The sequence below is a fragment of the Gavialis gangeticus genome, unplaced genomic scaffold (genome assembly GCF_001723915.1).
Source record: "Gavialis gangeticus isolate Ggan-Ray unplaced genomic scaffold, GavGan_comp1, whole genome shotgun sequence".
In the NCBI taxonomy this organism is placed as follows: Eukaryota; Metazoa; Chordata; order Crocodylia; family Gavialidae; genus Gavialis; species Gavialis gangeticus.
Genome location: NW_017729024.1, coordinates 123,728,131 through 123,743,043, shown reverse-complemented (window position 1 = coordinate 123,743,043; position 14,913 = coordinate 123,728,131). Strand labels below are relative to the sequence as shown.

General features: G+C 41.4%; 1 protein-coding gene across 3 annotated transcripts in view; it reads left to right on the top strand.

The window, feature by feature from the left end:
- DMRT1 (doublesex and mab-3 related transcription factor 1) overlaps positions 1 to 14,913 on the top strand; it is a 122,215-nt gene that overhangs the window by 9,037 nt on the left and 98,265 nt on the right. For all 3 annotated transcript variants that reach the window (XM_019517648.1, XM_019517650.1, XM_019517649.1), the window contains exon 2: positions 5,503 to 5,689. In XM_019517648.1, coding sequence (XP_019373193.1) covers positions 5,503 to 5,689 — 187 coding nt within the window. The remainder of the gene's footprint in view (positions 1 to 5,502; positions 5,690 to 14,913) is intronic.

Sequence of the window (14,913 nt, the reverse complement as noted above, 5' to 3'; positions counted from 1 at the left end):
GCAGCCCCTGCCCTGCCCTGCCCGGCTCTCGAGCCTGCTGGACAGCAGCAGACACGGGGGCGAGAAGCTTTGGGAATCGCTTTCAGCCCCCGATCCCCCTTCCCCGGTGCCCTCTGCTGCCCCCCGCGAGCCGGCCACGTGGCGCGGCGCCGCGGGCCGAGCCGGGCCGGGCCGGGCCACGGGCGCTGGGGTCCTGGGGGCAGGGAAGGCGGTAGGGAGAGGATCCGGCGCTCCCGTGCGGGTGTTAAACACGTGCTTGCTTTTTCCTCCGTTCTGTTGAATCCACGTGCTCTGAGTCTACAAGGGTAGGCGCGAAAGTTAGATGCTGAAGAGCAGGATCTGGAGCAGCTTGGAGTCTAGACGCCCCGATTATGAGAGGGGCCAAAAGAGCTGCTATTTGCTGGGTCAGCCCACAGGTCTCTCTTGCCCAGCCCTGTGCCACACAGGGGCAGGGAGGGGCTGCTGAAAGCGAGAGCGAATTGGGTCCCATCCGGGTTTTTCCCCCACTGTTCCTCTCTCACTTGCAGCCTCCTTCTAGGTCTGGGCAAGTCTGTTCAGGGGCTGTGCCCTTCACTCCCCTGCTCAATAGCTACCGATGCCTCTTTTCTCCAAGAATGTGCCCAGTCCCTTTTCCAACCTGCCTCAACTGTCAGCTTCCACCCCATCTGTTGGCAGATAGTTTAACTGAATTACTGTGTGGAAAAGAAATTCCCTTTGTTGGTTTTAAACTTCCTACTTATTCATTTTGTGACCCCTAGTTCTTCTGAAACAGTGCCCCTCTGCTGTATTTTAGAATTGGTTGGAGTACTCAAGCGGAGGCAGGCTAAGTGGAAATACAGTTTTAAAGCAGGTTTCTGATACAAAAGGATAGCAGAAGAGCGAGCTTATTTAGTTGTGTAGGATAGATACTATATTAAATATGCTGTTAAGATGCAAAAGGTTTATTTAATTACCTTCCACAAGGAAATAGTTATTTATTTTCAGAAGTGCTGGTGAGCTTTGATTTAACTGAATGGAAACATTGAACCAAAATGTTTATCTCAGTCTTTGTACAAGCAAGGCTTTGCTGTGTGATAGATGTTCTGAAGCTTGGCTCTAGGATATGGCCAAATATGATATTTCTATAAAATCTTTCCCCATTTCCCTTTCTTCTTCTTTTTTTACATTTACTTTAACATACGTTTTGCTTAATCCTTGAATTAATATAATGAATGAAAGAGCAAAGCACATACTCTCCGGTGACAAAATAATGGCCTGAATGCAAAAATTGAATTTATTTAAAATTCTGAAAGACAGTGTACAAGGGGGAAACCATATTTTTGTATACAAAGCTAGATTCTGCCTGTGTCCAAAAAAGTCATTGTCGTTAGAGGGAGCTTCTTGTCTTGGGTGAATAAATGAAAGAGATGTCATGAGGAGTCTGCAGTAAAAAGTAAAGATGTGGTTTTTAATAGAAATGTCTAAAAGAAACCTCTTGTATGTACGTAACAGCAGCAGTATTCAGGAGTGGTTTTAATAAACTGTCACATTGTGAATAATCTGTAGATGCACTTCTATTGTGAAAATGAACACTAACAAAATATTTATATTTTTACAAATTCTGTGAGGACATTCAAAATACAAGTTTTCCTATTCATGTTTTTAATTGCATATTTTCTGTTCCCCAGGTACACCACATAGCTGAGTTTAAAAAACAGTTTCATCTAAAAGCAGTTAGTTGTATATTTTACAGACAACTGTTCAGGTTAATTTATTAAAATAATTGGGGGCTGAAGGAGGGGACAGCTTTGAGCTGCAGGCTTGCCATTTGTTGCTGTTTATTTCTGTTAGATGCTTGTAGGCAAATTGTAGCTCACTTCCAAGAGTAAAAATACTTTAGTACCGTTCTAAAGTGTGGTTTCCTTGAATTACATAAAAATATCCTGCGAAGTTGAGTTAAAAAATGCTCTGGAGTTGAGAGGGTTTAAATCCAAAAAGAGGGAACTATTAACAGTGGATAAATCAAGTTAGGATCAAACCTGCATAAAAGTAACTTTACTCCTTTAAGTAGCCCCTCGAGGTTGCAGTTTTATACATATGCTTGCTTTGACCACATAGGCCTAATGCTGGATACTGTGGGCGTGTCTGCCCACACTATCCAGCATTAGGCCTGTGTATTTGCGTGTGCCTAAACTTAATGCACCTTTGCTTAAGGCGCATTAAGGCGATTTAGGCGTGCCTCTACACATGGATGTGTTAATGTGCATTAAGGTGCATTCAATTTAGATGCAAATAGCTAAGTTGCATTAGCACATGTGCAGATGCACTAATACACATTAACACAGTGTCTATTCATTGACACACACTGCGTTAATGTGCATTAGTGTGTCTGCACATGCGCTAATGTAACGTAGCTATTTGTGCCTAAATTTGATACCTGCTTTATGCAGGTATCAAATTTAGGCTCACATAGCCTTAAATTACCATTTTAAAGGTGCATTAAGGGCACGCATGCATAGAAACGTGTCCTTAATGTGCCTTCAAATGACGATTTTAGACTAAACCCACTTAAAAGAGGCACATGTAGACGTGTCCAGTCACTACTGAGGATAAGCCTGTGGTTGTGGGGATTTTATGTATAAAGTTTTGCATGTAGCTTAATCTTGCCTAGCATAGTGGTGCAAGTAATCATTTCTTACTTGTATAAATTAATTGAAATCATTAGGGCTGCATCTGTGAAAAAAAGTTACAGAATCAGAACACACGGACCCAACGGTGCAGGTGTTGTGTGCTCAGAATTTCCAAAACCTGGAACGACTGATCTGGTCAGTTTATAGGTTTCGAAAACCTTGCAGTCCTGGGAGCAAATCCTTCTTCATTTCCCATTTTTTTGGATTTTGTAACTTGGTTAACCAGTGCAACCACTGATTTCAGCGGGAGTTTTGTCCGAGTGATATTTTAATGAGTCCTATATCTGCAAGGGTTTAGAATCCCACAGTATAAATTAATTCTTTCTTTTTTTTCTTCTGTCTGGTGTGAACAGCATGGGGTAATCCACACAGGTCCTCTTGTGACACCCTGCAGAAAAGAACTTTTTGAGAGTCAGTGTTCCCTGCAAAAAGTATCAAAGTCTGTACAGATTGTTTTCATAATGTTGCCCCTTTCCCACAATGTAAGCCGCTCCTCTGTGCCTCTGGATTTAACTGTGGCTAATTTGGGGTTTTCCCTTTTATCACCCAGAGCTTGCAGTGGGTCTTTGAATGCTGTCATACCTCATTTCAAGTTAAATGTTATGTATGGAAGAGTTAAGATGTTTAAAATCTTTACTTGTCCGTTTCAGTACAATTTTTCAATAATCCATTTGAAGCTGGTAGAATTTTAGAAGTCATTAAGCTGGTTGGTAGGTTACCTTTAGATTTGGCAAATGAAATTCCAAGAAGCTCTGTTTGGACTACTTTTATGATAGGAGCTGTTACTAAATATTTTTGTAATGATCCTGTTACAAATGTAAAGGAAAAACAGTTCTGTTGAGTGTAGTAAAAGGGCAAATTATAGATAGATGATACCATACCTATCTATAGATAGCTTAAATTGTTCCTGAATTATTATCTTGCAATCTCTCTTGTGAGTTGCAAAATTCAAGTGTAAAGGTCCATTCAGTGACAGTGCCCAGTGAGTGAGACTCTAAAGTTTACAGCTTTGTCTCTCCTAACCGAGTCATTTGGTGACAGTAGGGGCTAGCAGTGGGTGTAGTTGAAATCTGTTGGTTATAGGAATGCTGGGCTGCAGTGTTTCAGGAAGCACGTTTACCCTCCTGTTGCTGATTTGGTGCTGAACGTGGTTATTGCATTCACACTTAAAAAACACAGACCTTTCCCTGCCACTCCCAAAACAAGAAAAAACCCTCCACATCAACACTGCTTTAGCAGCACCTGTTACTGACCATTGCTGTTTCACATGCAATAACTTTGTCAGCAATAGGTCATTTTTCTCACGTAGATGAAGCAGTTGAGTTTCCAAGTTCAGTGTCTGCTGGTGAGTGTGTGCAGATGGGGTCAGTCCTTCTGGAATGAACAGAGAAGTTTTTAAGTTGCAGAACCCACAGATACTGGAGCAACTGCTGGAGACCAGGGTCATGACTAGGGAGTATGTGACATATACCTGTCCACATGAAAGCCCGTGGAAGGATGGCTGCTTTGCTGTTGTTGCCTTACGGGCTTTTTTGTTTTACTCCTTTGTGCTATGAAAACTTAGTGCTAGAGACATCAAGGGAGTGGGAGTGCAGCACTGCTTTGAGCAAGGACCCTTAGAATATGATGAATACGATCCCTTTCACCAGGTCAGGAGATGTTAAGGAAGCAGATAGATGCCTCCAGTCGATGCTCTTTTTGGCTTTGTCTAAGGATGAATCTGTCAGATGAAGAGAGTCTGACTTCGATTGCAATATAAGAGAATTAAGTTATAATTTTAGCCATAGTATTTAATTTCTGTGCCCCTTCTGGCAGCAGATAGAGGGCAATAGCATACATATACCAATACCGCTTTTGATAGAGAAACATAGCAGATGCATACAACAATCAAAGTTCACAGGAGTGTTCCCCATTGTCTCTTTAAATTAAGCCACTGTATGGGGGAGAGTAAAGACAGCCCTCTTGTACCACAGGGCTCAGCCCCAATTGCCGTCTCCAAGCTCTGAATATAAAGGATTCTTCTGGTCAGCTTTTTTAAATAGGGAGAGGGAGTGCAGTCTTTTACTGGGGAAATCTATATCCGAAAACTAGCACACACAGTAATACCATTTATCAAACTAAGCACATTATTGTTGTTATTTCATTTATTAGATATTGAGGTGTGCAATCAGTAAGAAAGGAGGCAGAGTGTCTGATCTCCATCTACGTACGGTAGACTTTGCCAGAAGTTATGTTAGACAAGCAGTCTGGGCAGTAACAGCTCAGAGTTTAGGATGGAATATGTCTGATGTTTTACACAGTCTAACAAAGGATCTTACCCAGGACATTAGCAGTCATAGCCTTCTGTTGTTTTCACTCATGCATTCAGACACATTGGTAGATGGTGTGAAGATGTTTTCTGTGTATTGGTTCATTTTACACAAAGTATGCAATAATTATGCCTAAACCAGTTTGTCCCAAACTTCCTTGATGTCAAGTCCTTCCAGAACTTGAACCCATTACATAATTACAGAAAAGCATCTTTCCTTTTGATGTTACTGTGTTGTGAACCAGACCAGTGCCCCTTTTAACTAAAGCTGTGGGGCTTGCATGGATATAAATAAAAGTAGATTTTGACTTGTATACATGTATACCCTCTCTCTCTGTTGGGCTTTCAAAATGTTGCATCAACCACTTGGGTGTTATTGTCAAGACCCATGAGTTGCCTGACTCTTGAGGAGAGATTGTACCCCTCAGTTCATATTATCAGGCTATCTGTTTCCTTAATATTTGTTGTTGTTATATTTGTTCTCAAACTAGTGAGCACATGTGTAATATTTGCTGTTCTTCCCAGGTGGCTCTAAGGAGGCAACAGGCTCAAGAAGAGGAACTAGGGATCAGCCACCCAATCCCTCTGCCCAGTGCCACTGAGCTCTTTGTTAAGAAGGAAAACAGTGGTGGAAGCTCCTGTTTGCTGTTGGAAAGCAGCAGCCCAACTCACTCAACAAGCACAGTGACTACAGTGTCCACCTCGCCATCAGGTAAGGAGTTCAGGGAAGAGGGCAGCGTGAGTTCTGGTCTTGGTCCCCTGGGGAGGGCTGACTGCAAAACAGTATTAGTTGCTGCTGGCAGATGCAGTGATTGGGTGGCTGTGTGTTTCTTTTCTGGACAGAACATAACTGATCAGCAGAAAGGAGGGAAGCTGGTCCACAATTTTTCATATTTTCCCCCCTTTTGCAAACAAATTTAAAAACCTCATTATAATTGAACTAGCAGATGAAAGTCCAGGAGCTGTACTGGGATATATATTTACAGATTGAATTATACCATTTCCAAGCATAACAGGGATTTTCAAATTTCAAGGTCTGATTCAACACAAATGTGGCTTAAAATGAAGACAAGGTTCTTTGGGTGAATCTGATCTCTTTTATTAGACCAACTTAAAATTTTAGGAAAAAATTGAAAATGAAGGCTCTGGGCCTGACCCATGGCTGCTGTAAGTTGGTATACTTCTGTAAATTCCTGGGTTTTCCAAACAGAGTTGCTGTGTCCTGCATTAACCACGTGATCCCTCTGGGTCCAGTCCCTCAGAGTACAAAATAGCAGCTTAATACTTTGTATGTGTGAAGGGCTTTCTTTTGACAAGTGTTCAGAAAAAAAAATGCTTTGTGAAATTAAATAATAGGATTCTGTTGCTTTTGTCAGGCAGTATTTTGCTGTTGCATATGAATTACTATCATCTTGCCTTAAAAAAAAGTTATTTGCATTATTGCAGGTTTAGTTTTTGTAGGGGAAGTCAGGCTAAGAAATAAATTGGTTTTAAAAATCTGTTGCAGAGACTGTACAGGCAGAAGGGGCCAAAACACAGGCATTGATGCAGTCCAAAACCAGAATTCTCCTTAAGATCAGTTTAATTAAGTTCAGTGTCAATATGATAAAAAAACAACCAACAAACACTTGTACTGAATTTTTTTAAACTGATCATTACAAAAGTATTTAATGCCATCAGTAGTCATCAACCAAATTTTGTGCTGGAAACAAATTAAAATATAAATACTGCTAATATCAAAAGCAACCTGTAAAATTTCTAAAACATTTTTAGAAAATAAGTACTTATGAATGCCTTTAAACCAGTGGTTGAAGTGCAGTAGCTTTATCAGTGCTATATGCAATGCTTTATCAAATCAAATAAAATGCTTCAGTATTTTAATAAGTGGTGCTTCGTAGCCTCTAGCATTGAAAGTACCCTGATCAGACCTTTATAAAGAAGGCTAAGTTTCAACAAAACAGAAAAGCAGAGGTTAGCTTTCTTTGACAAATGAACTCAAAATACTGTACAGAACCAAGATGAAGCCTTTGGCTGAGGTTTTCAAAAACGGTTCGAGTCTTACTTCCAGACTCTCATATATGTAATTCTCTGCTCCTATAAACAGTGACACTTGCTCTTAAGTTTAACCACAACAAGTGATAATGCTGGGTGAAATCCTGGCCTTTACTGAAATCTTTGGGAATTTTGTCATTGACTTCAGTCTGGTCAAGGTTTCATTTTGACTTTTCAGAGTGACAGTTCAAGAGGTTAAAGTTATTTTGTCTTGGTTTTTGAGTGTTGTGCCTGCAGCCATCCCACGGAGTTTAGTAAGAGGTGCTGGGACCTCTTAGGTGTCCAAGTGTAGATTCATACACCTATTTTTAAATTCTTGCTTTGTAAAACAATGTTCCATGGCTGAGGGAAACTCTCCAGACCTGTAGAAGGTATATTTGCATTTTTATCCCTGGGGATACACTTACAGAGATGTGTGGTACCTGTGCATCTATTTCAGTACTTACTTTTTAAACAGCTGTTTATTAAGTTTAAAATATGCCAACCTTAGTGTAAGAACTTCAGCTTCTTGTCACAAGAATCAGATCCTTTGCAATCTAGGGTATTTGGAGGCATTTTGCACTTAGGCTTCTTTGATTAACTGATAGTCTGAACTGGGAGTTCAATGAGTCATAGTCACCTGACTTTTAAAAAAAATCAGTATGGGTGAAATGGATTGGCAATAGCAAAATTTACCTTTTGAAAATGAAGACTAGGACTTCATTTTTACTAGGACAAGTAGATATTTTATCTCGTGACTTGAGATTAAAGTTGTGGTGATGCTGGTATAAAAAAGTAAGGCAAAACAGCAGCATGATGTGTGGTCTTTAAACACACATTTAGTATATAATAGGGATATAGAGTACTTCACATTTTGATGTTGCCCCTATTCAGCAAGTACTGTCCCTCCCAACTGTGGTCTTCCTAAGATACTTTTATATGGAAGTTTTAAGAGGTGCAAATGTCTTTGAATTAGAAGAAGGGGATGGTGTGTAAAAGAGAAATGTGGACCTGTCTGTGAGTTAGCGAGATACTTTAGAATCATAGGAACTTAGTCCAGCCTGCTGCCCAAGACAGGATCATCCCTGTCAAAATCATCCCCATCAAGTGTTGATTTAACTTGCTCTTGAAAACATCCAAGGATGGATATTCCATCACCTGTCTAGGTAACCTGTTCTAATGCTTAACCAGCCTCAGAGTGAGAATGTTCTTCCTGATATCCAACATAAATTTCCCTTGCTACAATTTAAGACCATCGCTCCTTGTCCTGACCTTTGCAGCCACAGAGAATAGTCTGTCTCCTCCATATAACCACCCTTCAGGTATTTGAAGACTGTTACCAATCCCACCTCTGTGTTCTCTGCTCCAGACTAAATGATCCCAGTTCTTTTAGCCTTTCCCTGTATTTCCCAGCTTCTACTCATTCTTATCAGTCTTGTTGAACTCTTTCTAATCTGCCCTCATCTTTTTGAAGTGATGGGTCTACAGCTGGACTCACTGCTCCAGGTGAGGCTTCACCAATGCTGAATAGAGCAGGAGAACCATTTTCCTTGATTAGCAAGTGGGACTTCTATTGCTACAGGCCAGTGTGCTGTTGGTTTTTTGTTATTTTCCCAAATCTTCCACTTCAGGGGAAAAAAGAGAGGAAAATCAGAGAGAGGAGATGGGTCAAAACAGCACCTTCTTCCATATGCCAAAATCTTTGCTGAGGTAGGTGATAAACTCCATTGTGATAGGTGTTATACAACACGGAAAGGGGTAGTCCCTATGCTGAGAAGCTGACACTTTAAGCAGGCAAAACAGACAAAGAATACGAAGAGAAGCAGACATAGGGTAGATCAGTGTCAGAGCTAGGATTAGAACAAGATATACTGAATCCAGTCCAGTGCTGTCTCCACTAAATCATGTTGCTTCAGGTTTTGACAGTATGAGCTGTTTATCTGTAGGTGCAGCTCTTGGCTGTCTTCAGGAGAAGTTAGTGTAGATACAAAGATTCTCAGACTGCTCCCTGCAAACGAAGCAGACAGCTTTCACTGACACCTTGAAGAACCATGCGGACTCCTGTGAGAAAATAAAGTTCTCTCTGTGCAGTATTAGTTTATTTTACACAGGAGGTTACCTTGACAATAGCAATTCTGTTCCTTGTGCAAGGTTTTTTTGTCTTCAAGGCTTAATAATTTTTCTTTCAAATTCCACCACATGGCACATAGTTTGCAGCAAGAGAAATAATGTGTGAGGGTGTCACACAAATCATGCAGGGTGCCAGGGAGAGAGTCTTTCCTCACTGTATCCATTTTATTGGCAGGTCAGAAATATTACGACACCTTGAGAGATCAGAAACAATTTTTCAGACTTCTCATGACATGCAGTTCTTTGAAAAGAGGAAGAAAGAAATGTAATGGCCATAGAACAGCAACTTGCCATTTGCCATTTCAGTCTTCATAATGGCGTTTAGTTTCAAAGGAGCTCATTAGCTTTTAGAGTCAGGAAGAGAAGAAACTTTAAAGTTGGCAGGGGAGGCTGCAAAAGAACAGCCAGTAGTGGCAGAACCCAGACAGGAGCTTCTGTAAACAGATGTTATAATCCGTGAGCATTTCTTTTGAAATAAGAGCATCCAGTCTGGCTGAGAATTGTGATGCAGAGTAACAGGCCAGGGTTCAACAGCTTTTAAAGCAGTAATCATTCCCTTATGAAGTGGTTGGAGGGACTTTTGTGACATGTTAGTTAAAATTACCAGGCAGAATACAGAGATTAATCTGTGCAGAAATTAGGCTGGTGCAATCATGCACTTTTGTTCCTCATTCTGAGAAACATCCCTCTCTTAAATCCCAGATACATCTATAGTCCACACAGATGTGATGTCCCTGCTTGTTTAGTAGGGCTGTGCGAAGCTTCGGGTGCTGCTCAATTCGGAGGAGATTCAGCCCAATTCGGTGGCCGAATCTCTAAGTCTGAATTGAATCAGGAGACCAGTAAAAAAGTCTGAATCAATTCAAAGCTCTCTGAATCAATTTGGAAAGCTTTGGAGATTTGGGCAGTCCCCACTTGCTGCCGCAGGGAGCTGGACCTAGAGGGGGAGCTGGAGGTGAGAGGAGGGGACCATGGGGGGAGTCCTGCCGGGCCCCATTCCCTGCCTGCTCCCTCAGCCCCGCTGAGCACCCCATGACCTCCGCTTGCTCTCCCAGCTGCCCCCCATGGCAGCCCCACCTGGCTCTTTAAAAAAAAAAAAAAAAAAAACAAATCTCCGTGCTCACCAACTGCCGTTGGGGCTTCTAGGGGCTCGTGGTAGAGCCCCCCACGCAGCACAGGGCAGTGGGGGGCAGCAGGGATTGCCCCCCTGCATGGCAGTAGCCTGTGAGTGTGAGCCTTTTTTTTTTTTTTTAAAAGAGCCGGGACGCTGGGGCCAGGCGGGGCAGCCATGGGCGGGGCTGGAAGAGTGGGTGGGGGATGGGGCCTGTGTGATTTGGCCGAATCAATTCGGGACAGTGATTCAAATCAGTCTCCCAAATTGGCCAAATCCAAACCCAAAGCGAATACCAGCCACTTCTCAGAGGCCTAGTGTTTGGTGGTTGGAATTCATCTACTTCGGAAACACAGTTGGGAAATAGAGGTTAGAACGAGAGTCGTTCACAAGCCAGGATGGGGTCTCCCAGCATTTCCCGTTTCTTACGGGACTCTTATTGTCTTCATTTTGGGGCTTTGTCACTCTGTCATGTCCTGGGTTGGGGCTCTGGCAAGTATAGGTGCAAACTGCCCAGTGAGAGGGCCAGGAGATGAGGTAAAAATTAACTGAGGTTTTTGCTCTTCTCTGTACCTTACACCAAGCTAGACTTTCCCAAGACACACCAAGAGTCGTTGTACTTTATCTTGTACCCACTTAGCAGCGAGCAGCTGTATTCCTCTTTACAATTTCTTAGTCACCTCCTTTCTGTCAGCATTGCTTTGAACTTAGCTTATGTTAAGCTTGCCTTGCCTTGCCTCCAAATAACACTGGGTCTGGTGAAATTATAGTGTTATGAGCACCTGGTGGGCAGTTTCCAGGTTTGACAGCGCCAGGCCCATTAGGCCTTCAGTGCTCATCTGGGTGTCACTGAGCAACTACTTTATTTCAGAGCATAGGCTTAAAAAATCCATAATATCTGGCTAGTACATAGAGGAAAAGATCCAGGTAAAATACAGAACTGACACTGTTAATGTGTGACTGCACTAAAACTATTAGAGGTTTAGTTCCTTGTGATTTTTTTCCTTTTGATACATTTGTCATTATCACGCATGAAGGAAACAAAATGGTGGAACTTCATATTTCACTGCATAGTGGTACCTTTCATTAAGGAACTCATTGAAGGAGTGGTGGGGCTTTATATCAAAATAGATTAGTGATTATTGATCTGTTGAGCAAGTAGCATTTGAAGGTCTACAAGTATGATATGTTTTGGAGAATATGTGTAAAAAAGTTCAATTTAATAATACTTTTATGATTTTTGTTCTGATACTGAAGTACCTTGTTATTTTAAGCTGACATTTTCAAAAAGGTGTACGAATATGTGCTTAGTTCTCATAGGTGTCCAAATTCCCAAGTCCCTATGGCTTCTTTGAAAATTACACCTTGAGCCTTTCATGTACTTTTTTGGTGTAAACTTTTCAGCGTGTCTTTACTTCAGACTTATTTTTCCAGTGGTCTCCTGCAACCATGAATTAATTTTTGTTTTTTTGGATTTTAGTGTTGCAATCTTGGGACCAGGGTTGCTTAACATTAATAAAGTGAAAAAGGTAGGTGTTAAAATAGGAAGATGTATTGACCTAAGCTATTAAAAGAGGGCACAAAAAAGTAGCATTTTTTTTAATTTCATTTTTTTCCTAAATTTGAATTTTGAAATTTTCAAATGTCAAAAGTTCAGAATTAAACATCCTGAAGATTTGTGACCGAACACTCAGGGACTTCTCCAGGGCCAGTGGTTCCTATCAGGAATTTAACATTGAACTCTAAATTCATATGTAGGTTTTTTAATTTTTTGGCCTGACTTCTGTACCTCCTAACTTCACTTGGAAAAGCTTGAATTGGTAGAACCTACATCAGGTAAACAGAAATTCTCTCTCTTAATAGCAGAAAACCTTATGTCTTCCCTCATGCTTTCTTGTCTGAACTGTCATCCTCAATCCCCTGTAGATCCTAACAGCCCCAACCTGCATTCAGGACTTGCTGCCATTTTAACTCCTGCTCCCTCAGCATCAATATTTTCTTGTCTTCTTTCATATTTCTCAACTTGATGAGGAGCTCATGGTGAATAGTCTGTCTCCATCTTTCATAGGTATGGGGCCACGGGAGCATTTTGCCCCCTGATCTGTCTTCCTCCTAAAGAACAAGGCTGTGTTTGTCTTTATTTTTTCCTGTCAAAAATCTGTGAACCCCTGTCCAGTTGAAACTGAGCTGTTTTTCTCAAATTTGTAGTTTTTATGGGAACCAGAACCCTCCGCGTAATTCCAGATTTGGGTTCTTTTAGCTTTTGAGAGCCCTTAGCCCTGGGGTGGGCAAAATGTGGCCTGTGGGCCAGATGCGGCCTGCCAGGCCACTCTTTCCAGCCCCTAAAACATTTAGAAAATGAGTATTTATCTGCCCCTGGCTGCCTGTCATGCAGCCCTCGCTGGCTTGCAGATTGCCCGCCCCTGCTTTAGCCACTGATCTTGCAGTGCAAGTCATAGTCTAGCTCTACGGCAAGAAAAAGTTAGGCAGAATATCGGGAAACAATTGTTGATGGTGTTCTATTGGATTGTAAGATGGTCTTCCAGGGGATGTGGCAAGAACCCCATCACTTGGATAATTTGCACACTGAGCCAAACAAAAGATCCGGGAAAAATACTGTGACAAGCCTTTGTTGTCAGGATCATGGAGTGTATGACCTTCTCATGAGAAGTCCTCCTTGTTTCTGATTTATGCAATTCTGTACTCTACAAAAGACTTTGGTGATGGCTGTGGAGAGTGCAATGGACGTGACTTCACAAGACACCGCTGTTGTAAAACTGGCAGGCATTGGGCTCTGAATTCTCCACGCAGCCACATCCCTTGTGAAACAAGGGAGATATTACTGCCTCTTTCCACTGCTTCAGTACAGCCATACTTGAGAACACTGCATAGAGTTTTGAGCATCTCATTATAAAAAGGGCATAGATAAATCTGAGAGAATCGAGAGAAGGGTGACAAAAATGATGTATAGCTTGTAGAAAAGGAGACTAAGGGTGGATATAACAGTCTATAAATATTTGAGAGGTAATAATACGAAGGAGGGGGAGGGATTATTTACAGTGCTTGAGACAGCATAACAAGGAGCAACGGCTTGAAACTAAAAAAAGGAAAAAATTAAATTAGACAGTAGACACACTTTTTCTTAACTAGAAGTGCAATTAGGCAATGGAATGACCTGTATCAGGACAAGGAGGTAAGTGAAGCATAATCACAAGTGGTGTTTAAGTGTGTGTTAGGTAGCATCCTTGAGTGATTAATATGGAGGTAAATTCTGATCAATGCATGGGTTAAACTAGATGACTTAAGTCTCCTACAGCTTTGTTGTAGGAGCTATGGGCCATGGTCAGTGTTTGACTATATTGAATAAATCATAACTTAAATCATAATATTTCATCCTAGTATGTCTCTGATTATATGTTCCCAGTTAACTCTCCACTATTGAAGCTTGTAATTTGCGGGGTGTGTAATTCTCTTGCATCTTCTGTGATTATGATGTTAAATACAGATGTAGAGACAGTAACACAACAGTGAGCTTGATGTGCAGTGTCTTTCTCTGTGGCTTAAATCCTGAAGGCCAGACTTTGTCAAAATGTTATATTTCTGTTGTTTTAGCAACACCAGCAAGCCAGTTAGGAACCTCAGGTGAAATTTTCCACGTTTAAATTTTTGGGTGAAATTTTCATGTTTTCAACTTAAAATTCTAGATGCAATTTTAAAAAAGCCCCCGTGAAATTAAAAAAAAAAAAAAAAACCTTTACGAAACATCCAAAAAAATGACTCCAGTGTGTTCTATAATCTTCTACTAGCACAAGTGAAGTGCTGGCCAGGGAGGCTCCTTAACCCTTCCCATACCCTGGGCAGAGCTCTCTGCATTGACCTACAGAAAAGGGGGATGTGTGGGGGATGACCAGTGAGTTTGTACACAGTCTGAATCCACAAAAGCCATGCATCGCAGTGGAGAAAATGGGAAGCTGTGTCTGCTCTTACCTCATTAAACCAACAAGGTTTAATGGGGACAGATTTTCCATGAGCCCTGCTGCACTTCAGAAAAGTGTCTTTTTACCCTTTACATTTGTTTTTAGAACAATACAGTGTTCCATAATCCCGACTTCTCTAAATCTAATAGTATCTTTTGGATCAGCAATTTTTGGTACAAGATATGTTTTTCAAAGGCACGTGCAGAACAGTGTCAGCTCTTCAACTGATCATCGTGCTTCACTGACTTTCAGGATATGATGCGCCTGTCCCCAGGTGTGTAACTCTCATTGGAAAGCAATGGGAGGTGAGTGTCCAACGGTCCTTCATGCCTTTGAAAATCTCCCTCAGAATCTGGATGTTATTTAGTATGGCTATATCCTGATTTGTGGACTGATCTGTACTGTGATGCACTTTTCCATTTATCCGTATGAACAGAGACTAAAGAGATGGGTGATGCGGGAGGGAGCTGATCCACTGAATTTTTCTGTCCATCCACTTTATTACCCTCTCTTTAATTAACCTTTTGTTCCATCTCATGTCCTTGAAACAGTGCTTTTTATTTATCTGAATGTGTGGGGTTTGGTGGTTGAAAACAACAAAGATTAAAGCGAAGAATGAAGAAATATTGCACTCTTGCATAACTGAATCCTGGCATAATTCTGCCCCCCCCCCCCCCCCCCCCCCCC